Below are 26,294 nucleotides of genomic sequence, written 5' to 3' on the forward strand. Positions count from 1 at the left end.
TTAGGCGTCCGAAGACGAGGCGACCATGGCCAAAACGCGGAGACGCGTAGCCGGAGAAGCTTCGGATTGCGTGGCAGCTTGATCAGCAGCACTTGGAGGCGAACGTGGCGCGTCAGCCGGAGTCTCGCTGGCTGGGGCCTCCTCAACAGGTGCCTCCGAAGCCGTGACGCGACCTTGAACCGAGTTCTGCGTTGCCGTTGCTGCATCTTGAGCTCCTAGCGCTTGTGTAGCTTCGTCCGAAGTCTCTTGAGCATCCACGGCGCGGCGAGACTCGTCCGGAGCCTCTTCCGAAGACTCTTCAGCAACCGGAGACTCGATCTCTTCGATCAGCTCCTCGACCTCCTCCTCTTCCGAGACTTCGTCTTCACCCGGCTGTCCGTCCTCCTGCAGACCGAAAGGAGGCCCGTGAAAGTTCGTGAACTCACGCACCCACGGAGCCGTAGCACGGCGAGGGTCCAGCACTGGGTTGACCGTAATAGCTGTCGCGACTTCACGAACAGACATGCCACGCGGGACGAAGAGTGGAACCCTGGGGTTACACGGAGCGAAGGTTGTGTTGTACGGGTGCTCGGACGGCACATCGGTGACGCACCAAGCCGACCATCAGCTGAGCGAAGTTTGCGAAGCGTCGTTCCGAATGTTCGCGGAGCTCTTCGACCTCAGCCTGCACCTCGTGGTGGGCGATGTCTTCGACAGCGTACCACTGCGCAGAAGAACGCGGAGGAAGTCCCAAAGCCTCGTGCGCAGTTGCAGGCAGCGGGTCACCCGTGCGGCAGAAGTGTGCAGCATTTGACGAAGGCTCGTGCAGAGGACTGGAGTCGGGCGAGGACCTGAGGACCAGCTGAGTACACGCAGGGTCCGACGAAGCCCCGCTAGCAGAAGGCAAAGCAGGAGTTGGTAACGCCTGAGCCACTGCACTCGAAGCCGAAGCCTCCCTAGCGGGTGCAGCCGAAGCTTGGCTTGCGACGACTGAAGACGCGGCCTGGAGACTGCCCGCCACCCCGCGTGCTCCTGCAGAGGCGGGAGTTGGTGACGGCGCAGCTCCGGCGCTACCATCAGCACCAGATGATGGCACCGCAGCTACTGGAACAGCAGCCGAAGCCTGGGGCCGTCGAGAGGCGGGAGTTGACGCCGCCAAGGTCTCCGAGGCTGGCGCAGAAGGGTCGACGACGTGCCCCGCCGGGCTGAGGAATGATGTGTTCTGCAGCGAGACGCAGCATGTTGAAGACGGTTAGACACGATGAAGAGATCAAGCACAAGACTCAGGCACCTCGCGCGAAGGCTGGACGACTGGACCAAGGTCCAGGAAGGTGAAGGGCGGCGCGCTGTCAGGACCGCCGGAGGACTGCATGGCGTCGGAGCGCAGAGAGGCACGAAGGCAACACGGCACTCACCACTTGGGACGGCTCGGGCCAAGTTGGGGGCCGCTGTGAGATCGGGAAATGACTGCGGCCGGGCGAGTTCCGGCCGAGGTCTAACTGCCTTGAGCTTGCGAGAGATGGCTGACCGAGGGCTCTGATTGGTCGGTCACATTCCCCGCACTTTAGTGCCCAGAAGATTGATAGAGACTACGGAGTGATAGGAGGGTCTCGGCGGGTCAAAATAATCCGCCTGCCGAGGCCTCCGAAGTTTCATAGTGGGTAAACTTCATGCCCAGTAGGAGTTCGGATTTAGGACGAAGCTTCGTCCGATTGTAGGATCAGCTCGAAAGCTCGGTCCACACTTGATATTTGTATAGACCTTAGGGATTAGCTATAGGAGAGGCCTGGCAGCCTCTAATCATTAAACAGAGCAGAATTTTCCCCCCAAGCCACACAAGGGTCAAGTCCGTCTACGGTAAGTCGCTAAGCTTAGCGTAGGGTCTGGATACACTCGGCTGTACGGGGTATGTCTGCCGGTGAGCATAAGGTGCATTGACCGAGTGTTCATCCTGGTAAGGCCAAGAGTGAGGAGGTGACCGAGTGTTGGGAGGTATTAGAGACCTCTGTGTACAGTTGTACGTTTGACTGGGTGTGAGGCAAGGACCCCCCAGTGTATTTGACTTCTAGCCGATGCTTCGCCCCGGCGCCCCTGTAAGAGGCTTCGATTGGCCTGGTACCCTTCCTTTCTGAGGGACCACAGAGGTTTAGTGCGAAAGCACGTATTACACATTGCATCCTAGCCGTGGCTCGTAGCTAAGGGTGCTCTTATATTTAACGAAGGGTAAACCTACCTGACCCGCAACACACAGGGAGGCACAGTCCAGCCCGTATAAGGGATCGAACCTGGTCTTCAGGTTTATTATCCCGACAATCTATCGCCGGCTCTTCGGAGGCGGCGTGTGTTGTTGGTAGGGCGAGGACTCGTAAACTCGTGTTTTCCTACACGACACACACGACACAGCGAGGATCTATGGATCAGAGGGAGTTCTTCGGGAGATCTCAAGTGGCGCGATGACGCCGGCGCGTAAGGCAGGACATGTGGCAAGCTGGATTGTGGATGATCGCGTTCGAACCGTGGCGTAATTCGAGGCCGACCCAAGTCCCGATCGACGACAGATCTCGCAGATCTAGGACGGCCGAGGACGGAAGATGATGGATCGGCGGCGTACGGCAACCGGCACAAGTCGTCGATCGAGAAGTGATCGCCGATCGGGATCGATCGCAGATCGGGAGTCGATCGTGGATCGGGAGCCGATTGTGGGAAGATCGTGGATCGGGGATCGACCGCGATGGGATGCACATGGAGGACGAAGTCAGGACAAGAATCCAGTGGTTGTTTAGTTGTAGGATGGTAGATGAGGTGGTAGCGGTAGAAAGACACCAGCTAAACATAAATCAGAACGTAATTTGCACAGTGGAGCGCAAGTGGTCTGGAACCGCGACGAGGAAGAATACAGTGGCCTCGATCGACTTGCGTTTGTGGAACGTATTTGGCCCCACACGCGATCCAAGATACCAAGCCCCGGCAAGTCGCTCTCGAACGCAATTTGACCACAAGTGCCCTCAAGTCATCAAGTCCCAGGAACTACATTGGCCTCGCCAAGCGGTGCCACTTCGGGTAGTGAACTAGTGGTACGGTTAAGACTGGATTAATACATTGGCCAGCTTGACCTACTCTAGTGATCTTTCTCTCGTGTGCAAGTCCTCGATCAACCGGGTACTGCTTGGCCGGCGATCGCTGCGTCTCTCAATCGACCTCGATCCCGCTATAGGAAGTGGCAAGCAACTCAGGAAAGGAAGGGACACACCCGGAGAGGCAACTACAGGCTGTGGATCGACTCCAGGCCGACCGATCGGAGCGAACAACCCTCGATCGGAGCGTATACTCGGACGCAGAGCGAAGATTCCCGCGCTGCTCCACAACCTATCCCCGCGTCACGCCAAGACATTCGATAGACATTCGAATTTCACCAAGTGCTGCATCTTCGGAGCCTAGAGAGAGCAGATCCAGCCCGCCGACGGGTACACAAGGTGGCAACAAGTTCAGCCGATCACGGATCGTTGGGGGACCCCCTCCGTTAGTCGGTGTCTGGGCGCTGGTGGGAAGCTCGATCAGGCCTTAACCAGATTTTGGCCGATCCCGCTACACCATAGTACTCTCCCATCTTCTCCGTCACGCGGAACGGACCGTGCCGCATATGAGCCAACTTGCGAGCATATCCCTCTTTTACCCGATCCAAATACAACCAAACTCTGGATCCAACCTCAATCTGGTGCGGACGGATCTATTCATTGTGCCGGTCTGCCCGATCCGAGATCGCCTCTTGCAGTCGCGCGTTGACTTCTGCCCGTGCCCGCTGATAATAGCGTTGGATATTGTATCGCCACCGCCGCGGATCCCGATCCTGACGGCGAGTGCTGCCTACCGGGATCGTAGCCTCGAGCGTGGATCTAGGATCCCAGCCGTGTACCAAGTAGAATGACGTCTCTCCTCGGATCCGATCCTGGGCGGTATTGAGTGCAAAAGTGAGACGCTCAGCGTAGTCGTCCCAATCGTGTTGATCCAGATCCTGCACGTACATCTTCAGAGCGCGAGTGGCTGTTTGCACCATGCGCTCAGCGGTTCCGTTTGCTTGCGACCTGTACGCCATCGTCGCACGTTGTCGCTGACCCAGGACCTTGTTGAAGGATCTAAAGAAGTCGGCCATGAACCCCGGCTCACGGTCGTGCCGGATCGCTTCGCTAGCACCGAATCGTCTGAAAACACACTCTTCGTAGGACTCCGCGATTGTCTGCGCTTTTCTGGAGTAACTGGCCTTCGCGATCAAGTATCCCGTAAACAGATCCACCCAGATCAACAACTCGGTATTACCTTTGTTGGATCTGGGCAGCGACGGTATATGATCCATCGCTATAATCTGGAACGGGTATGTGGCTTGGATGTTCCCAGGCGACTCACCTTGGATTGTAGGTCGTCATTTGCCCGTTTCGCAATCCACACACTCTCCGACATATCTTTGAACGCTCCGATACAAACCTCTCCAGTGAAAGCGATCCCGGATTCGCTGCTAGGTGCGGCCGATTCCTTGGTGACCCCCTTCCAGGCTGACGTGGTAATGATGGAGCACGTCTTGTTGCAAGGCCTCCGGGAGCACCAACCTCATCAACCCATCACGATCCGCGTCCACCTTCTTCGTCGGAGGGCAGTATAACAGCAAGTCGTTGAGATCCACTTCACAATCCATCGCAATAGCGCTATAGGATCTAGCCTCCTCTTGTGCCAGCTCCTGCATATTGCCCACCAGGTACTTCTTTAGGCCGGAGATCCACGCCTCCTCGTCCTGCGCTTGACGGATCCTGGCGATCCTGAGTTCCCGCACTACTCCCTCCTGTAAGACAGTAGGGATGGATCTGGATCTGGCCTGTGATCGGGTTATCACAAGTGATACACGAGCGACGGGAGCATCTTCCTCACTCTTCACAACCAGGATCTCATCCAGTCGGTTCAACATGACCATATCCTGCAGATCCACCTCGTCCTCCACCATGATCCCGGCTTGCCGTTGAAGTGCTGCGCTGGCTAGGCTATCCGCGCTGCCGTTCCAGTCGCGCTTGACATGTACCAGCTCGTGGTCCGGCCAGATCCGCAGCCGATCCAGGGCTTTCTATCTTAGAAGGGTTAATCCCGGTGCCTTGCAGTCGGTCTTACCTCGGACTTGGCGAACCACCAGGTTGGAATCTCCACAGATCACCAATCGTCGTTGTGCCTCGCCTTCGAGCAGATCCAAACATAGAAGAAGCCCATGGTACTCCGCCTCATTAACGGTAAGCCCCTCAGCATAGCCGGATCTAGCCTTCACCACAGCCCATTCTGGCAACTTCCACAGGATCGCGCTGTATGCGCCTCCACCACGTTTGACACGTGCGGATCCGTCAAAGCTAACCACATACAGTTCTTCACCAGGCCGGACTGTCGGGATCGGCGCTTGGATCTTGCGTCGCGGTTCCTTTTTGGGCGCGATCTCGATCAAAGCCTGATCTACCTTGGATCTAGGTGTAATACTGGCCGCCAGAGTCCCCAGGATCTCATCTTCGCCCTTCGTACACTTCCTAATCTCGAGTGCCCACGGCGAGAGCAAGGCCGCCCACTGTCCCAATCGCTCTTGTAGGCCCGCGGATCTGAACAACCAGGCCAACGTCGAATGTCTAGTCAAGACTCGGATCGGGCGTCCAACCAACATGTTGTAACTCAAATCCAGGATCCGCAACAGAGCCAACACCTCCTTCTCAACCACGCCGTAATTAAGCTCGGTTGACTTCAGGGGACGGCTGGTGAACGTTAGTGAATAGTGGATCCCGTCGTGCTCCTGCATCAGGGCAGCCGAGATGGCCCACTCACTAGCGTACACGACCACTACCGGCAACAGATTTGAGCCGAAGTGTCGGAGGATCGGAGTCGTCGCCATCTTGTCTTTCAGTTTGGCAAATGCCCGATGAGCGCGAATCCAACGCGGATCTACACTGCTTGGATCGTTCGCCTCCGAATCCGAAGTCTTCCGCTTCACAGCCTTGGTGGATCCAGAGTCCGGATCCGGTAAGTCTAGATCCACCGTGTCGGACGAGGTCTGCTGCGTTGGATCTGGAGTCGTGGAAGCCATCACCGCTTGGATCCGGCCTCGATTCTCCGGGTTGCTCATCGCGGCGTAGTCCACTTCACGTAGTTCGTAGAGAACCGCAGCGTAGATCGCTTAGTCCTCCAGAAACCGACTGTAGTAATTCAAACTACCTAGGAACGACTGCATGGATCTAATGGGTGCCTGGAAAGGGTAGATTCGTTAGTGCCGAGAGATCCTTAGGATTCGCCTCTAGTCCAGCATTTGACACGCGATGACCGAGGTACTCCACTTTAATCTTGCCCGAGAAACTCTTCACCACGCTAATCGAAAGATTCCATTTATCGCATACATCGAGTAGTGCGTCCACACGCTCACACAGATGATCCCACGATCCACCGGTTACCAAGATGTCGTCAATATACAACCGGCGTCCCAGTACGGATGGTTTGCCCGGACCTTCAGGTTCTCCCGACTTCAGATCCAGATCTAACACCTCCGATCCAGATCCACGCTTGGATCCAAGTTCGCGCTCTGATCCCGATCCATCTTCTAGCCGCGGGATCAGAGTGAATCCATACAATGCGTTGTCTTGCATCCGCTGATAGATCCGGGGCGCGTTCTTCAATCCAAATGGCATCCGGTTACACTCGTACAGCCCGAAGGGGGTGACGAAGGCGGAGATTGCTCGAGCCCGATCCGTCATCGTCACCACCCAGAATCCACTGGCCATATCCAAAGAGCAGTACCAAAGTACCTTGTCCAGGTCCTCAAGCAGGTCATTAATCAGGGGCATCGGGTAGACCATCAGCCGGGTCAAACTGTTAACCAGCCGGTAATCGATACATAATCGTATGTCTACCCCGTTCTTCTTGATGATCACCACAATTGGAGATGCCCACGGTGAAGTCGAATCCTTGATGATCTTGGCTCCGAGCAACCCCTTGATTAGATCCGACAGTTTCTCATGGTACTGCGGGGCTACCTTGCGCACCCGCTGAGCAGTGAGTTTTGCATCACCCACATCAATGTCACACACAACTCCTCGTGCCGCGGGCGGCAGCGCGTTGCCTTTGCCAATCAGGAGGTGCCGGCGCCTCCAGATCCGCCGTCGAAGTCGGTCGATCTCTTCCGCCGTATTAACCTCTGGATCTCCCACCTGGATGTCTTCAATAGTCACCTCGTCTGTGGTCACAGTGACTTCCGGTAGCACCGCCATCTCCGCTTCAACATCTTCCGCGTGCAGATCCCCACTCACGGGGTAGCAGACTTGCTCATCTGCATCAGCGTCACTGCGGCTTGGATCTGGTGTCAGAAACTCAAGGCACACCGGCTTCGACCTGGTGACACGTGGCAGGCCCAGTAATGAAGACCCAGCTGAGTTCAGGAAGGCACTGGACACACTCAGCCAAGATCATGGGGAGGTCAAGCCGCCCAGCTCGGCTAAACGGCACCACGTACCATCCAGATACGGTAACCGGGTTCAATTGAGTCCGGGAGTCGCCCAGTCGAGTCCAAGGGTCGCTCCGCCGAGTTCACTGGGTTATCCGACATCTTATTCGGCTCAGCCGAGTTCACGGGGTTATCCGACACTTTATCCGACTCAGCCGAGTTCGAAGAGTTATCCGGACGCCTTATCCGGACCAGCCGAGCTCAAGCGTCGCTGCGCTCAGCGAAGGGTCGGCCGAGATCCAAAACCACCCACTTTCATTTGGTATTTGTATAGGAGCTTAGGATTAGTGGAGGCGCCCCTTCAGGGCGCCCGACAGAGATAACAACCAAACAGAGCAGAATTTTCTAGGTCCACAACACGTGCACGCGCTTCCAGTAAGCCCCTGCACGGGCCGAATTATGTCTGCTGTCAGCACCCGAGAGGCATAGCTTGTAGGGTACTCGGCTGGCAGCGCCAAGAGATTAAGGTCGGCCCGGGTTGGGCGCGTGTCTCGCCAAGCGCGAAGGAAAAGTCTCGCCACCGCTGCGAGCCGGTGTTCCCGTACGTCCCGGGCACTGATTGCTGAGTCGAGAAGCCTTTGCTCTGGGCGAACCGAAAAAGCCCGCGAGGGCCGTCGTCCGTCCTTTGGCGGAGGGCACGGGATGTCTAATTCCGGAGTCAGGTAACTTAGCTGGCTTCCGTGATTGACTGGCTTGGGGTACTTGGTCTCGGCGAGGACGAAACATCCACTATTCCTAAGCTCCTATACAAATACCAAATGAAAGTGGGTGGTTTTGTAAGATCAGGGGCTGCAAAGAAAACCTCGTTCTCGTCACTGCAGCTCTACGATGGTCAGGGGAACTTGGTGCCCGGTCGACCGAGGTTCTATTCTCGTTGACGCCTGCCATAGCTTCCTTCTCTTCCTGCCAAGCGATGCATTGTGCTCTTCAACTCTCCGAGCCTTTTCCGCGGCTTGGTACTCCTTGGCCATCCTCAGGGCGATTTCCTGCTGTCGGTTGACCTCTCGGCGCCATGCCAGCGCGTCAGTTTGGCTACCGAAGCCTCGTTTGAGTGACGAGGACATTGCCTTGAGCGTCGACTGTGCATCCCACCCATGAACGAGGTAAAACGGAGTTTCCTTCCTCGTCGTATCACGGGAGATATTGATGGCGAAGATCAGTCTTTCGGCGATCTCGTCCCAATCCTGCTGTAATGGGTCTTCAGCGTATACGCGGACTGACTGCATGATCGTCTTCACCGATCTCTCCTGCTGGCCATTGGCCTGCGGGCGGTAGCTCAGGGTCGCTCTCGACCGAGACTGCATCATTTCCGCGAAGGCTTGGAAGACCTCGCTCATAAATCGAGGATCTCGGTCATGACGGATCAAGGACGGTGCTCCAAAACGTCGGTAGACACACTCCTCGAAAGCTTGCGCAGCGAGTAAGGCGGTAGTGTCAGACATGGTTTTGCCCATCACGAATCCCGTGAACGAGCATTGGAATAGCAGGAGAGCCGTGTTGCCACGGCGACTCTTCGGTAGCGGTATCACGAAGTCCATAGAGACTAGTTGGAAGGGTCTCTTGGCTAGGTTGTTCCCTGGCGAGTACCCGCGGAACTGAGGTCGGCTCTTACTTGAACTGCGACTTAACGTGTTTCTCCACATCGGCATACTGGCCGATCCAGTAATAGTCTCTCGCCGCTCGGTGTAGCGTACGGGTAATACCTTGATGACCGCCTTCGAGTGAGTCATGACAGCTTTGCAGGACCTCTTGGATCATCGTTGTGGGCATCACGAGTCTCCTCTTCAACTCAGCTTGCTCGCCGTCACTTGAACGACGGCTCGTTCTTGTGTAATATAGCACATCGTCCTCGCTCAACACAAATTGGTCCGTCATTTTCCATGCATCTCGTGCTGCTCTGTACCCAATCTTCGCATCATCTCCCCGGAGCACTGCCTTCAGATTCGACCACCGTAACTCTTCATCTTGAGTGGAGGCGATTCTCCTTCGGCGTTCTTCCTATACTACCAGCGGGTCAATGTCTTCTGCGTTCGGTGGGGCTGGTGGCGTCTAGGCACGCAGCGGTGAAGCTTCTGCTTCATTCTGAGACTCGTTCGGCACACCATTGGCTTCTACTCGGTGAGATGCGTCTCCCTGATCGGTGACCGAGACTTTATCTGTAAACCGGACGTGTTTCTCCTTTGCTCTCGTTTGACGTCTGGTCATCACAGCTACATGTCCGGGTTCAGTCTCGTTCTGCCGTCTGTGGTCGGTTTCTCTTCGCACAAAATCGAAAAAATTCTTGCTACGAGGTTTTGCAGAAGCTACCACGGCCCATACTGTGTTGGCCGAGGGTATGTCCTCGACGACGCAACCGTCAGAAGCCTCGTAGGATGACTTCAGCGATACGGTTTAGCTTCATCAGCTCTAATACTCGGTCGTCCGACGATACCACCGTAGACTCCATGCACTCGAGAGTCTCGCTTGCCAGAGAGTCCGCCGCAGCGTTAAACTCTCTCACCACATGCAGGTACTTCACCGACCGAAGCTTGGCCGATAGTTCGTGGTGGTGTCTGAGTTGTTGCAGCAATGACTCCTTCCGACAGGCTATCACCCCTAGGGCTTGCTGGATCGCGAGCCTCGAGTCGCCAACGACAACTAGATCGTCGACTCCATGCTGTAATGCAGCAGAGACGCCGTTGTTCATCCCGGTGTACTCAGCGAGGTTGACCGTGGTGTTCTCGAGGTAAGCGCTCGCAGCAAGCACTACTGTCCACTCTGGTAGCTCCCATAGTATCCACGAGCAACTGCCGTAACCACCGTTCTTTTCGGTCTTCGCAGACCCGTCAAACGACATAACGAAACCTCGGTAGGACCGCGGTAGGCGTGCGTAGAGCAGATGCGGGTCCAAACGAGCAGTTGGTGACCCTCGTGTCCGGGGTGTGACCAACGCCAGTGACTTATCCAAGTCAACGAAGTTCGGCAAACCGGCTTGAAGTAGCTGAGCAAACGAACAGTCGGTTTCTTTGACTCGTTCGACCAACAGGTGCCACGGCGACAGCAAGACGGCGAACTGGGTAGCCCGACCGAACAATGTCTTGGACTTGTGGACCCAGTCGAGTGTCGAAAACCGAGTGTAGACCCGGATTCGCTGTCCAACGAGTTGAGTATAACACACCTTCAGTATCAGCAGAAGCGAGGACCTCTTTCTCGGCCGGGTGATAATTCATTTCAGCATCCTTCAAAACACGGCCGCAGAAGCGAACGGGGTGTAGTTTGCCCTCGTGCTCTTGCATCAACGTGGAACTTAGAGCCCACTCGTTGGCGAACAACATGACATGCACTTCCTTCTTCCGGTCGAAGTGTCGTAGTATCGGTGCTGCCGAAACCTTCTGTTGGAGCATCGCGAAGCTGTGCTTGGCCGCGGTGAGGTCACCCCCGGGCTGGAAGTCCTCGTCCTTAAGCTGGTACAGCGCTGCTCCATAGACCGCGAAGTCTTGGATGAAGCGACTGTAATAGTTGAGTGCCCCAAGGAAGGACTGCATTCCTTTCCTCGTTGACGGGAACGGAAGCTCGGTCACCCCAGCCAGCTTCTTAGCGTCCGCTCGGATACCTTCTGCCGAGACTTCGTGGGACAGGAAGTCTACTTTGGACTGCACAAAGATGCTCTTCGTAAAGCTGATACTAATATGGCACTCTTCAAACCGTACCAGCAATCGGTCTAGCGCCGCCAAGCACGACTCGAAAGTCTCGGCACCGAAACAGATATCATCCACGAATGACCGGCGACTGAATACTGGTGTCAACGAGGAGTCATCGGGCTCCCCGTTGGCGAACATGTCGGCGATAGGGCTGTTGACCAGTTCGGCTGCAGCTCCCTTACCAAGCGAGTTATCTCGGTCGGCCTCGAACTTGGTCCGAAATGGCTTTGCCGTGCCAGTCGAAGCCTCGTTCACCCCAGCATGAGCTTCCTTGTCATGTTCTTCAGCTAGACGCATGTGCTCCGAGAATTTAAACCATCCTTCCTTCGGTTGGACGAAGCCCCAAAGCGCGTTGTCAATCATGCGTTGATAGATCATCGGTGCGTTTTTCAGGCCGAAAGGCATACGCAACCATTCGAAGTGCCCCAGTGCGCAGACGAAAGCAGAGATCTTCCGAGCTCGTTCGGTCATCATAATGGCCCAGAAGCCGCTAGCGGCGTCAAGCGAGCAGAACCACAAGTACGCCTCCATGTCCGTCAGCAAGTCAACCACCAGGGGCATGGCGTACTCCATAATCTCGGTGATCGCATTAACGAGTTTGTAGTCGATACACAGGCGGATATCCACCCCATTCTTCTTCAGGACGATGACGATTGGCGACACCCATGAGCTGTCCGAGAAGAAGATAAGCCCGGCCTTCAGCAGACCCTTCAGCAATTCGTACAGCTTACCGAGGAAGCGAAGCGGGGTCCGCCGGGCCTTCTGCTTGATTGGCGCGTGCCCCTGTACATTGATGCCACACACGACCCCGTAGGCTGGAGGCGGCAGGGCGTTGCCGCTCGCAATCATGATCTTCTCGTGGCTCTTCAGCACATCGACCAGGGCCGTCTGCTGCTTCTCGCTGAGTTCGTCACTCTGGACGTTTTGCCCCGAGTAGTCCAGCGTCGTCTCCGACGCTTCGGTTAGGTCCGGCAAGAACGCCAGCTCTTGCGCGTAGTCGGTAAGCTCAATCTCGTTCGCGACGTGCTCCGAAACGTCGTTCACGGTGTCATCACCTTCGCCAGACCCTTCTGCAACCATGGCATGCATGACCGAGATATAGGTCGCCTCCAGTAGCTGCTCGGGGTCGTCGATCGCACTTAGATCCGAATCATGGAATTCAGTATCGGCGTCAGCGGTGGAGGTTCCGGCTTCAGTAGGAGCGTCGTTAGGCCCTGGGTCGTGCTCACCCCAGTCGACTTCGCTACTACACACCCCAGCCGACGTTTCCTCTGGCTCCAGGCTGGACGCAGCGGTCCCTGTTGGCAGGACATCCCATGTAGTTGTCTCGGCCACTGCTACCACGCCGCGGTCATCCTCCGAACCGTCGTTCGTCACGCTGTCACCATCACTCAGCTCATCACTGGCTTCCGATGCCTCAACCGAGGCGTATGTCGCTCCCTGGCCGGTGGAGTCAGCACCACTGTTCGGATTCACGGGCAGGCAACCCGCTCGGCTAGGCGGCGAATCCCCGGGTACGTCCGAGTCATCCGACGCGCTGGCCTCGTCGTCCGACCCATCGTTCAACCCACCAGCACGATCCACATCGGTTGTATCAGCTCGAGCGACGTCGATCGAGCCTTCACTGACCCTGGGGTCGTCGTCGGAACCATGTACATCGGGTGACGAGTACTCATCATCCAATGGAGCTTGTTGACGACCTTCTGGCCATGGCGGTGCATCCGGTGGCCTCGGCAGGATCTTTCGCGGCGTCGGGTAAGTTCGGCGCTCGACCGCAGGCGGCTGTTCAGCCAACCATTGCTCGTAGAGACGACGTTCTCGTCCTTGCAGAGTCTCATCACGACTCGTTGAATAGGCCAACACCTGCCACTCTTTGTACTTGTTAGAGTCCAACCTCGCGTAGCCGGTCTCTCGCGGTAGTTCACCATGCGGTACCCACAGTACCACGGAGTCATGCTTGGCGCACTGTGCCGCTGTGGTCGTAATATTGGTGAGCCGTACCCACGTCGGCTGCCCCCGTTGAAACCTCGTTATGGTCGGCACGAGCTTGCCCGTGCGTCGTACCTACACATCGTACTCCGAACGAGGTAGCCGCTGGCGCGGCAGTCGAAACTCTCGCCACTCGCGACCGGGTACGTATAAATCCTCGATCGGCCCACACGAAGGCTGCGTGCCGTAAGGTTCGTCATCTTCAGCACTCTGCGACTTTAGCAGTGGTACCATGACCTCGTCCGGAAGGCGTGCGGTGCCATGAAATAGATCCAGCCGGATTCCAGCCGGGATCATAAAGTCCATCCCAAGGATCACATCCACCCCGGCACTGTGATCCATTATCCACATTTCAAATTCGTAGACCTGCTCCCACCCGAGGGTGATCTTGACGAGCGCCCGTCGCCGGGTCTCCATCACCCCTGGGTTGATGCCGCGGACTTCGAGACTTCGTCCGTGGTCCCGGACTTCTCGTCACGTAACCGCTTGGCGAAGCTGGCAGAAATCACGCTAACATTCGCTCCAGTGTCAAAGAGTATCCTCGTTCGCGCGTCGTCCACTGCGCCATTGACCAAAGCCCTCATTCGCTTCCTCTTGTCGTATCGTTGGGACGACCACCACCCCAGTCTCTCACCGGGCAGTAATTTCACCGCCCGAACGAGGTTCCGAGGTGGCCCCCTGATCTGGGCTAGACTTGTGATCAAAGCCTCGGTCGGGTGTCCATCACGTTCATCATCATCTTCTTCATCAATTCCAATCGCAACGAGACTTGCGTCCCGGTTCTCTCCCTTTTTCGTCGGTTTCACACGTTCATTGTTCTTCAGGTCGTCAGGCCGTTTGCTTTCGCCCGTGAACGCGAACAGATAGTCCGCATCAACAGCAGGCTCAGCTAACTGTGGCAGCCCGATTGGGACCAACCCAGTTTCAGTTGGCGGGCTGCCTAGTTTAAATGGCTTCTATACACCAGGCTTTGCAGCTCTGGTGACAGATCCTTCTTGTCGACCTTGGACTTCAGGAGCTTGGTGAGCTCGTGAAGTGCTTCACACTTCCCAGCGTCGTGCACCTGTTTGCACAGTTTGCACCGCCGGTAGCAGAAGTGCACCGAGTGGGACGGGCTTCCGCACGCGGCACACGGCCCATACTGGCGTCGACCATCTCGTTCACGGTTGGACGGGCCTCCTACGTTCCTGAAGCGTCGGTTATCAGACCGAGCGAACGTTCCTTCGGCTGCGGCCCTGCGCTCAGCAGCGTTAGCGGCAGCGACATGTCCGGTAGACTCGTTCGGGTCGTAATCGTCATCCGAATCCTCGTCCGATTGTTGGTCGTCCGAGTGCTAGCGTCCGTCCTCGAAGCAATCCTCGTTCGCCCCAGCATCGCGTCGGGGGGCGTATGAAGCCTCGTTACGCGCACCCACCGAGTCCCTGACGTTCCATTCTGCCATCACATCGGCCAGCGCGTCAACCAAAGTGACTCGGGACTGGTACGGCGATCCATCGCGTCGGTCACGGCGACGGTCGTCTTCACTGCGGTCGTTGCGGCGGTCGTTGTCACGGCGACGTCGTTCGCGGCGGTAGCCACCACGAGAATCCTCGTTCGACCTCGCATCGCGTCGACGTCCATTATCTTGACTCCGAGAGCGGCGGAACGACGATTCTCGGTTCGATTTGCGGTCACAGTGACGCAGGATGTCGTTGATCATGTCTTCGAGGTCATGGATGCTCTTGACCCGGACGTGGCACAGACGGTCTTCTAAGTTTCGGTCGTCACATGTGACCAAGAAGTGTTCCACGTTGTCCTTCGCGTCACGACCACCGTTCTCAAATTGCACACCGGCGTTGCGAGCGTAGCCGCTGAGCCGGTTGAGGTAGTCACAAACGTGTTCCTTGTCTTCTCGCTTGGCCGAGTAGTACCGAGCCTTCGCAGACTGGGAAAACTTCGAGCAATAGTACTTGATGAACGCCTCGCTCAGCAACTTCCACGAGCGTCTCGTCGTGCGTGGGAGCTGGCGACACCAGTGCAGGGCTCCATCCCTGAGCTTAAGTTCGAACGGCATACACCACTCGTTGGGTGGTGCATGCGTTCCCTTCATCTCATAGATGAACGTTCGGAGCCACTGCATGGAGTGCTCGCTCTTGTCGCGCGTTCTGCAGAACGTCTTGATGTTGGCGAGAGGCAAATGCGTGGCGATCTCGAGCTTTGGGGTTGAGCTCTGGTTGTCGGTCGCGCTTAGCTCGCGCACCTGACGTGCCCATTCGCTCGGTAGGTCCCCTTCGTAGTAGCCGGGCCCGAGGTCGTCGTCGCTGTCCGACGAATCATCTTGGAGGTGGTAACGTCGGCCGGACCGACGAGCGGTCGCTCCGCGCGTGCCAGGCGTGGCGAATGAAGCCTCGTTCTCCCTAGCCAGACGTTCACTACGGTCCGTGGATCGTGGAGTTACCATGTGCGAGTCTTGCATGTACGGCGAGGCTTCGCCCTTGGTTGCAAAGACACCGTCATCAGTGGCTCCCTTCCGAGGGGTCGCTGGTAGCGGGACCTTCGACGGGTCTACTGCCTCCGAGGTCGAACGAAGCATCGTTGGGCCTCGCGAACTGACGTCCGCCACTCCAAATGCATTACGCAGCTTCTTCCTCCACTTGGTTAACGCTGTGGCCGCGGCGGTCGGCGTCCAACTCGCGAGCGCAGCCTCCGTGGGGAGGATCTGGGGTTCGCACCCCATAGCTCGCAGGAGGTCCACAGTATTCTGCGCAACGTGCCGAGTGCTCGTTGAGTTGATCGGCGTAGCCAACGCCCCTCCGAGGTCCATCCAGATGGCCTGGCGGGCTTGCTTCGGGGAGAACAACTGCATCCACTCGCTCTTGGTCTTCATCAGGTCTAGGCACCGGCCTAGGACCTTGTTGGCCGCCGGAGTATCCCCGTTGAGGGGAGGACGAGTACCAACCGGCTTGAAGGTTGCCCCTCCTACCGTCACCGAGGGTTTGAAGCCCTCGGTGGCGCCGTCATCCGCGTCGTAGGCGGGCTCGGGGCCCGGCATGTCCTTGAACGTGTCGGAGAGGTCGCGGGTAATCGACCTTGATCCTCCACTGCGACCTGCCGACACAACCGCAGCTTCCGAAGTCTCGGACATCGCAGTCCGGACATCCCAGTCATCATCTTCGTCATCTTCTTTGGCGTCCGAGGAATCAATCGCCGTGTCGTAGCTCACCGAACGCTCGTCAATCGGCTCCATCCGACCCGTCGTTGGGGTCGAGAATGAGCTTCCGGAGCACACCGAAGTCTCGTTGCGCGTTCCACTCGACTTGGCCGGTGTTGCTGGTACAGCTGACTTGACTCCCTTCGCCATCTTCTCTCTTCTTCTTCTTCTTCTTCTTCTTCTTCTTCTTCGCTTCTCTTCTTCTCCTCCTTCTCCTCTTCGCTCGTTGGGGGTAAAGAATTACAACAGCCAAGACACACAGAAGGTCACACCAATCCCGGGTCGCGGCACCAGTTGTGGTGTGGTAATTCCACTAAAATCCTCCTCTACCAAAAGGTATTTGAGACGCTAACCCGCAAAGGTAAGCGCTTATTGGATCAAACCCTGAAGACCAGGAACGATCCCTTACACCGGGTCGGTTGCAAGCGCCTCTGTGCACCTTAGGTTGTCTTCGGTCAACCCAAAAACCTGTACCACTAGCCACGAGCTAAGGCTAGGATACTATGTAGCGCTTTCGCGCAACCCCACTGCAGTCCCTCAGAAAGGAAGGGTACCGGCGTGTTAGGCCTTATACAGGGGGACCAAGGTAAAACATCGGTAGGTAGACTAATACACTCAGGGATACTCTAATCCCACAAATATATACCGAACGATACTCTAATACCGTTCCTGCCTCTTCGGCCACGCCAACTCTTGGCGCTGCCAAGGAAACTCTCAGTCAATGCACGATAAGCTCCCCGACAGCCATCCACACGCAGCCGAGCGTGTCCAAGGCACTACAATAAGCTAGCTACACTTACCGAAGTCGGACTTGACCCTCGTTGGCTTTGGGGGAAGACTGTCTTTTTATTACTGAGTTTTCTGAGTTTTCTGAGGCCCTGGGGACCTCGTTCTGGTCATCCTATGATGAGTCCTATGTCCCTATACAAATATCTAGTGTGAACGATCGCAATAAGGCGATTCCGGACACATCAAATGACGACCGCGGCTACACTAATTAGTGCGGCCGAAGTACGTAACTAAATGCATCTGTACCTAAACGTGGGTACCGTGAAGCCTCGTTCGGGGTTCTATTAGGACCCGACGAGGCTTCGGCCACCGACTGTCACTCCACCGAGGATAATGTCGTCATCCAATCAGGAGCATCCGTCTCCGTCTATCGCTTGACCTCGCCTTGATTGCCCCCCTTGATTGAACTTGATTGTCGGGCTGGCGGGTCAACAGCGTTGGAAACTGCCACTTTCCAATACCACACCAGCCACCCTTCGGTTGAACAAAACCCCACAGAGCGTTGTCGATCATTCGTTGGTAGATCATAGGTGCATTTTTAAGCCCAAAGGGCATTCTGAGCCACTCGAAATGACCCAGTGCACACACAAAAGCAGAGATCTGACGAGCCCTCTGTGTCATCATGATCGCCCAGAACCCACTCGCCGCATCAAGCGAGCAGTACCACAGATACTTCTCCAGGTCTGTGAGCAGATCATCCACAAGGGGCATTGCATACTCCATGATAGCGGTGACTGCGTTCACCATCTTGTAATCAATGCATAGTCTGATATCTACGCCATTCTTCTTCAGCACAATCACGATCGGTGACGACCATGGGCTGTTGGAGAACGCGATCAGACCGGCCTTGAGCAAACCTCGCAAAAGCTCGTAAAGATTCTTGAGGTGTCGGAGGGGAATCCTCCGTGCTCGTTGCTTGATAGGCGCATGGCCCTGTACATCGATGTCGCAAACTACACTGTACGCAGGCGGTGGTAGAGCATTGCCACTAGAGATCATGATCTTCTCATGTTTCTTCAGAACCTTCCCTAAGCGATCCTGCCGTCCTCTACTCAGTTCCGGGTGCCGGACATTCTCAGCCGAGTAGTCCAGTTCCGTGACCGAGGCTTCTGTAAGGTCGGGCAGGAAAGCTAGTTCATGAGCGTAATCTTCCAAGTTGATCTCATTGGGCAAGTGTTCGGCTCGGGCATTGTCAGCCTCGACGTCAGCTTCTCCATCCTCAACTTCAACAGCGGCGGCGGCCGACAGATAATTGCACGTCAGCACTGCCACCGAGTCTTTATCTTGGGCTGAGTCTTCGGACCCCGGGGACTATTCACTGTCACCCCAGTCTGAACGGTCTTCCGTTACGTCAGAGGGTTCGGCTGGCACTTGGCTCGCTATCACCCCTAGGTCCGAGGCGTCGTCATCGGTGCTGGCATCCGAAGCTCCTTCACTCTCAGACTCGATTGAACCTTCGGTACTAGTGTCATCGGCTTACACGTGCACGGGAGGGAGCGCCACCGGATCATCACCCACTGGTGAGCCGTCGGTGGCGAGTTGCTCCTGCTCCTCACGCTTAGCAATTTCACGTTCCCACTGCTCGGCACAACTCAGCTGGCGGCCGTGCGTCTGGGGGGCTTCGGGTGGCCGGGGTAACACTCCGGCCGACACTGCATACTCGGGTCGCTCCACAGCCGAAGGCTGAGAGGCCAGCCAATCCGCATATGCATCACACTCACGCTTGAACACCGTTTCATCCCGACTTCCGTCATAGGCCAACTTCTGCCAGTCCTCGTATCGTTCCGAACTGAGTCGAACATAACCTTCAGACTTCGGGAGATCTCCGATCGGTACCCACATTAGCATAGGCGAGTGAGCACGGCAAACCGTAAAACGTTTCGACACGTTCGTCAACCGCACTCTCTCGACCTTGCAAAAGGAAGAACACTTGAGCAGTAGTTGGCAAAATGCAAAGTGATTCGATTCAGGTCCTTAGTTCGCAACCGCGTGCTACCTCTAAGCCTGCTACTGGATACCTCTTACTGGATACACCCTACTGGATTCTCTACTGGATACACAGTTACCTTATCCAATCAGAGAACACCACGTCGATGCCCATCTTGTACCCACAATCTTGGCGTAATCACCGTGACGTAATCATCGTCCCGTAATCACCTGAATGATTGCGGTACAACACAGTGAAGGTCACGCCGACCTCACTGATGTTCGCGTCACACGGTCGCTTGGCGAGGCGTCGTCACATCAGTCTTGACAAAACTCCCACTCGACTCGTCAGCGACCACGATGCCCAGCTTCGTCCTGAGCGCGTCGAACTGCGGCGCCGCGATCGGCTTCGTCATGATGTCCGCCAGCATGTCGAGTGTCGAAACATACTGCAACACCACTTGACCGTCTTCCACCTTCTCGCGCACGAAGTGGTAGCGAATGTCGATGTGCTTGGTGCGCTTGTGGAACTCCGGGTTCTTGGCCAACGCGATGGAGCCTTGGTTGTCCTCGTAGATCTTCACCGCTTCATCGCTCGCCATCTCGCCCAGCTCGCACAGAAACACCTTGAGCCACACCGCCTCCTGCGTGGCCTCCGACAGCGCCATGTACTCGGCTTCCGTCGACGAGAGCGCCACCGTGCGGTGCTTCTTGCTTCGCCAGCTGATGCATCCGCCGTTCATCATGAACGCGTAGCCGCTCGTACTCCGTCGAGACTCGATGTCGCCGGCCCAGTCCGCGTCCGAGTAGCCTTGCAGTCCGTCCTCGCTGCTCGCTTGAAACACGAGGCCGTGCGTCTTCGTGCCTCGGCTGTAGCGGAAGACCCTCTTGAGCGCCTGCCAATGTGTCGGACATGGGTCCGCTGCGAACTGGCTCAGCACTCCCACTGCCGCTGCGAGGTCCGGACGAGTCCCCACCATGAGATATATGAGGCAGCCCACGGCGTTCCGGTACGGAACATTCGCCATGGTCTCGTCGTGCTTGCAGCCTCCCTCGCACATGGCCTTGGTCAGCTTCAGACCCGGATCCTGCGGTGTCTTCACAGGGTTGCTCTCATCCATCTTGAACTTCTCGAGAATGTCCTTCGCGAACTTGGTCTGCCGCACCGACACCTTCCCAGTCGCCACATCTTGCTCGATCTCCATACCGAGAAAGTACTTGAGCTGGCCCATGTCGGTCATCTCGAACCGGTCACTCAGCACCTGCTTCGTGTCCTTCAGCATCCCGTCGCTGCTGCTGGCGAGGACCAGATCGTCCACGTACAGTGCCACGAACATCATGTCGTGATTGTCCCGCTTCAAGTAGATGCAGTGGTCGGACTCGCACTTCTTGAACCCCAGCTTCAACATGAACTCGTCGATCGTCTTGTTCCACATCCGCAGCGACTGCTTCAGGCCGTACAGCGAACGCTTGAGCCGGCACACGTAGTCGGGTCGATCTCCGTCCACATATCCGTCCGGCTGCGCCATGTAGATGTCCTCGTCCAACAAGCCGTTGAGGAACGCGGTCTTCACATCCATCTGGTGCACGGTGAGCTTGTACTTGGCCGCCAGACTCAGCAACACCCGAATCGACGTGAACTTGGCCACCGGCGCGAACGTCTCGTCGTAGTCGATGCCGTACTTCTGCGAGAACCCCTTCGCCACCAGTCGCGCCTTGAACCGCTCGATCTCTCCAGACCGGTTCTCCTTCACGCGGAACACCCATCTGCAGCCGATCGCCTTGCGTCCCTTCGGCAGTGGCACCAGGGTCCACGTCTCGTTCTTGCGGAGCGACTCCACCTCCGAGTCGCACGCCTCTTTCCACTTGTCTGCGTCGCTGGATTCCATCGCCGACTTGAACGTTGTCGGCATCTCTCCCACTGAATCCACGACGTACGCAGCCTCGAAGTCTTCCTTCTCTTGTGCTGCGGCAGACATCTCGTCCAGCGGCTGCTGTCGTCTCGGCACCGCATACCGCTTGGCACTCGGAACCTCCACGGCTTCCTCGAGCGACTGCGTGCGCGGGTGTCGCTTGCTGCCGGGTTCAAAGTCTTGATTCCGCGCAGCTTCTTCTCTGTTCTGGTCTGATCCGGACTGAGTCTCTTCATCCGTGGTGTCTTCATCATCATCTGTCGGAAGACCCACCAACACCTCCTTCGAAGCGTAGTCGCGTCTCCCACCGTCGAAGACATCCTCCATGAACTGCGCGTCGCGGCTCACCAACACGCGACCGCTCTCGATCTCCTCGAACCGATACGCCTTCTCGTGCTCCGAGTACCCGAGGAAACGACAGCGCACCGACCGAGCGTCGAACTTCGACCGCTTCTCCTTCGGCACGTGCACGTACGCGTGGCACCCGAACACCTTGAGGTTGGCCAGCAAAGGCTTCTTGCCGGTCCAAACGTGGTGCGGCGACTTGTCGTGACTGATGGCGCGCGTCGGACACCGGTTGCGGAGGAACGTGGCCGTCATCACTGCTTCTCCCCAGTACTCCTTCGACAACCCGGCGTGCTCCAGCATGCAGCGCGCACACTCCACCAGCGTCCGATTCATTCGCTCGGCCACTCCGTTGAGCTGAGGCGTGTATGGTGGCGTGAACTTCTGCTCGATGCCGCGATCCGCACACAACTTGGCCATCGCACCCGAAGTGTACTCGCCGCCGTTGTCGCTCCGAAGCACCTTCACTCGCTTGCCGGTCTGCGTCTCAGCCAACGCGACGAATGCAGCGAACTTGGCAGCCACCTCCGACTTGTTCCGTAGCAGGTACACCACGCAGAAGTGCGACTTGTCGTCGATGAACGTGACGAAGTAGCGCTTGCCTCCGAACGTCGCCGTCTGCATCGGACCGCACACATCGCTGTGGACCACCTCCAGCACTTGCTTCGCACGGTTCGGCGACGACTTCATGAAGCTTACTCGCGTTTGCTTGCCGAGTGCGCACCCGTCGCACACCTCCCACTGCTTCACCGACGTCATTGGGATGCCAGTGCCGTAGCCCTTCTTGACGATGGCGTCGAGACCACCATGGCCGATGTGACCAAGTCGAAGGTGCCAGAGGTACGACGTGGTGTCCCCTTGGCGATTCTTCGAGCTTGCCGCATTGGCCTCGTCAGCAGGCGTCCTCGGCGTCTTGCAGAGCTTGAACAGTCCTTTGCCTTCGCGAGCGCCGAGCTTCCACTTGAGACCCTTCGTTTCCGCGAAGCACCCGTCGCTCTCGAAGGTCACTGGCCCGACGTCCTTGGTGAAGCGGCCGACGGAGAACAGGTTGCGCGACAGCTTCGGGATGTGCCACACACCCGTGAGCACACCCTTCTTCATGCCGCGCGGTGTCTGCATCGACATCACGATGTCGCCGCTCCCCACCGCCTGAACCACGCCGTCGTCCGCCAGATGCACTTCCACCGGAGAGATCTTCTTGTAGTTCTTCATGTACTCCTTCGAGTACGTCATGTGCTGCGTCGCACCCGAGTCGACCAGCCACATGCCGCTCAGCTTGGAGGCACCCGTGTCGCCACCAACCGAGAAGAGGAAGTCGCCAGAGTCATCTTCGACCTGCGCGACGTTCGCTCGTTGCGGCCTCTGCCGCTCCCCGTTCTCGCGGATCCGCACCGGACACTTGGCGATCCAATGTCCGTGCTCGCCGCAGTAGTGACAGGCGCTCGTCCTCTGCGCTTGCGCCTGCCGTCCCTTGCGCTTCCCGTTGTCGCTTGTCATGAACGCTTGACCTTGAGCGTGCGCGGTTCCGTCAGCACCGCCACCTTGTTCCTTGCGCTTCATGTCCTCGTGCAGGAGCCGAGACGTCACGAGCTCCCACGTCAGCGTGTCGGAACGCGATTCCAACGCCGTGATGAGGAACTGGTACGACTCGCTCAGACTGGCAAGAAGCGTGATCACCAAGTCGTCCTCGCTGACCGGAGCGCCGACCGCGTCGAGCTGTTCCGCCAGCGTCTTGAGCTTGTTAATGTGCTCCAGCACATCATCACCTTCGTCCATCGTTGTCGTGAAGAACCGTCGACGAAGAAAGAGCTTGTTCGCCAGGCTCTTCTTCTCGAAGTGTCCCTCGAGTCTTGACCATGCATCATGCGCGTCCTTCGCCGACCGCACCAGCGGCAGCTGCGAGTCCTCCAACGCGAGACAGACGATCGCCAGCGCCTTGCGCGACTTCTTGCGAAACGTCGCTTGGTCTGCCGCGGTCGTGCACTGCTCGAGCTTCACTTCCCCACTCGTCACTTCCCACAGTTCGCGCTCCTCCAGCACCATCTGCATCTTGAACTTCCATGTGTGGAAGTTGGTTCCGTCGAACTTGTTGATGCGGGCGGTCGCGGTCGGGGCGGCGTCCATGGCGAAGGCGTAGTCGGGGTCTTGGTCAGGGAAGACGGGGCTTGGGCTCATAACCAAAACGAAGAACACTTGAGCAGTAGTTGGCAAAATGCAAAGTGATTCGATTCAGGTCCTTAGTTCGCAACCGCGTGCTACCTCTAAGCCTGCTACTGGATACCTCTTACTGGATACACCCTACTGGATTCTCTACTGGATACACAGTTACCTTATCCAATCAGAGAACACCACGTCGATGCCCATCTTGTACCCACAATCTTGGCGTAATCACCGTGACGTAATCATCGTCCCGTAATCACCTGAATGATTGCGGTACAACGCAGTGAAGGTCACGCCGACCTCACTGATGTTCGCGTCACACGGTCGCTTGGCGAGGCGTCGTCACATCAGTCTTGACAACACTTGCCTCGCCGAAACTTCGTTACCGTAGGCAACAGAGACTTTGTGCGACGTACCCACACATCGTGTGTATCCAGAGGTGGTTGACGCCTCGGTACTCTGTACTCTGCGAACTCTCGGCACTCAATGGTTAGGTCCTCGGACGGACCACCGTTGACGTGCGGGCCTTCAACTTGGTCATTCAGCATGTTCAGCGTCTTAATGAGTGGAATACTCACCTCGTCCGGCAACCTCGCGGTCGCGTGGAACAAGTCCAAGCGCACTCCTGCAGGAATCATGAAGTCGGTGCCGAGGACTACATCCACGCCAGCACCATGATCCATAAGCCACAATTCGAATTTGTACACTCTGCTCCAGCCGAGGGTTACTTTCACGAGAGTTCGTCTCTCGGTTGTCATGGTTTCTTTCGTAAAAACCTTAACTTCCATACAGCGGCCGTGACCTTGGATATCACGCAACCGCAACTGCTTCGCGAACCGTTCGGAGATCACACTAACATTCGCGCCAGTGTCCAATAGAATCCTCGTTCGCGTGTCATTCACCGCGCCCTTGACCAGAGCTCTCATCCGAGCTCTCTTGTCGAACTTCTGCGCGGACCAACACCCCAACCTCTCGCCTGGGAGTAACTTCGTCACCCACTGGGCGTTCGGCCAGGGCGTCCTTCTTGCACCGCACTTGAGACCTAAGCCTCGGTGCCATCTTCATCATCTTCATCATCATTCATTTCACTTGTTACACCTCCACCGAGGGTTGCCCCTCTCTCCTTTTCATTTTCCGTCGTTTTCACACATTCCTTGTCCTTGTCGTTCGGCCGTTTGCTTTCGCCCACGAATGCGTAGACACAATCTGCATCAACTGTGATGGAAGGTATGGATCTAGGACACGAAGCTCGGACGAAGCGGAGGGAGGGACGTCGCAGACGGCGGGACCGGAGCGAAGGCACTTGAGGGGTAGAATGAAGATTCGAAAGTGATTGAATTGTTGGAGCTTACACCCTACTGTTATAGACACGCGACCCTGCGTCCTATCACCTAGTGCATCTAATCAACCATCACTCACCGGTGTTCATACAATCATCCTACTCGTCTAATCATCGGTGGCGTAAACAACTTACCGTAATCACCATAATCAACGTGGGTTCGGATTGGACCGGTTCGGGTTAACCGGTTAATGGGTGCAACTGGTACACAGTACCCAAGACCAGCAACCCTCAATACGCCCCCTCAATGCGAAGTCCCACGAATGCCGAGAGCCACCGTCAGATCCGTGTGGCGTCGTCCCGCAAGCGCCTTCGTCATGATGTCCGCTAGCATCACAGAAGTCTCGCAGTACTGGAGCTTGACTTCGCCGTGCTTGACTTCATCGCGGATGTGGTGGTACTTGGTGTCGATATGCTTGGCGCGACCGTGGTTCACTGGGTTCTTCGTCATCTTGATGCACGACTGGTTGTCTTCGCGGATCATGAGTTCGGGTCCAGTCTCATTAGCGGCCGCCAGAATCTCGCATAGCAGGCGATGAATCCACTTGCCTTCTTGGATAGCCAGACTGAGCGCGATGTACTCCGCTTCATTGCTTCTTGCTTCCCCAGCTCACAGGCGCACTCATGAGCATGAACGTGTAGCCTGAAGTGGACTTGCGGTCGGCGAGGTCGCCGGCCCAGTCCGCGTCCGAGTAGCCACGAAAGTCGATCTTGTCGCCCGGCTTGAAGCAGATCCCATGCGTCTTGGTGCCTTGCAGGTAGCGAAAGATACGCTTGACCGCAACCCAGTGTTCCTCTTGGGGGTTCTCCATGAAGCGCGATACATAGCCAACGGCGTACGCGATGTCTGGGCGCGTGGCGGTCATCAGGTGCATCAGAGCACCAACAGCTTCGCGAAACGGAGCTTTCACCTTGGTCGCCGCGTCGCTTGGAACCAGTCGAGTGCTCATGTCCACCGGACTCACCACGGCCTTGCACTCGTCCATGGCGAAGCGCTTCAGGATGTCGTCCACGTATCGCCGCTGGCACATGGTCACGCTGCCGTCCGGGCCGTCCACCAACTCGATCCCAAGAACAAACGCGCACTTGCCGCTGTCGGTCATCTCGAAGCGCGTCTTCAGGTCGGTCTTCGTGCGTGCGATCAGCTCGGGCGAACTCCCGGTAATCAGTACGTCATCCACGTACACCAGTACAAGCACGCAGTGACCGTCCACCACCTTGATGTAGAGGCACGGATCGAAGGCCGACACTTGGAAGCCGATGGAGCACACGAACTCGTCGAAGGTCTCGTTCCACACTCGCGAAGCTTGCTTGAGACCGTAGATGGCCTTCACCAGTTCCAGGCAGTCGAAGTCACCATCCAGTTCGACGCCTTCCGGAACCACGCAGAAGACCACCTCCTTCATTATCCCGTACAGGAATGCTGTCACCACGTCGAGTTGGTCGAGGGGCCAGCCAAAATACTTAGCAATCGCGA

The 26,294-nt window shown here is 56.9% G+C and overlaps 3 protein-coding genes across 3 annotated transcripts; 2 read left to right on the forward strand and 1 right to left on the reverse strand.

Annotated features, from left to right (window-relative positions):
- PHYSODRAFT_263661 (hypothetical protein) lies at window positions 1-1,351 on the reverse strand (the record flags this gene model as incomplete). The annotated part of the gene is made up of 3 exons (XM_009540208.1): window positions 1-567; window positions 593-1,201; window positions 1,271-1,351. The coding sequence occupies 3 exons, from the start codon at window positions 1,349-1,351 to the stop codon at window positions 1-3; spliced, it is 1,257 nt and encodes a 418-aa protein (XP_009538503.1).
- Window positions 1,352-21,298: 19,947 nt separating this feature from the next.
- On the forward strand, window positions 21,299-21,679 carry PHYSODRAFT_531332 (hypothetical protein; the record flags this gene model as incomplete). Its single annotated transcript, XM_009540209.1, has 2 exons — window positions 21,299-21,522; window positions 21,559-21,679. 2 exons carry the CDS (start codon window positions 21,299-21,301, stop codon window positions 21,677-21,679), a joined length of 345 nt encoding a protein of 114 aa, XP_009538504.1.
- A 1,197-nt stretch (window positions 21,680-22,876) lies between these two features.
- On the forward strand, window positions 22,877-23,411 carry PHYSODRAFT_532300 (hypothetical protein; the record flags this gene model as incomplete). The annotated part of the gene is made up of 3 exons (XM_009540210.1): window positions 22,877-23,130; window positions 23,215-23,283; window positions 23,390-23,411. The coding sequence occupies 3 exons, from the start codon at window positions 22,877-22,879 to the stop codon at window positions 23,409-23,411; spliced, it is 345 nt and encodes a 114-aa protein (XP_009538505.1).
- Between the last annotated feature and the right edge of the window lie 2,883 nt (window positions 23,412-26,294).

Source organism: Phytophthora sojae (assembly GCF_000149755.1).
Source record: "Phytophthora sojae unplaced genomic scaffold PHYSOscaffold_14, whole genome shotgun sequence".
Taxonomy (NCBI): domain Eukaryota; phylum Oomycota; class Peronosporomycetes; order Peronosporales; family Peronosporaceae; genus Phytophthora; species Phytophthora sojae.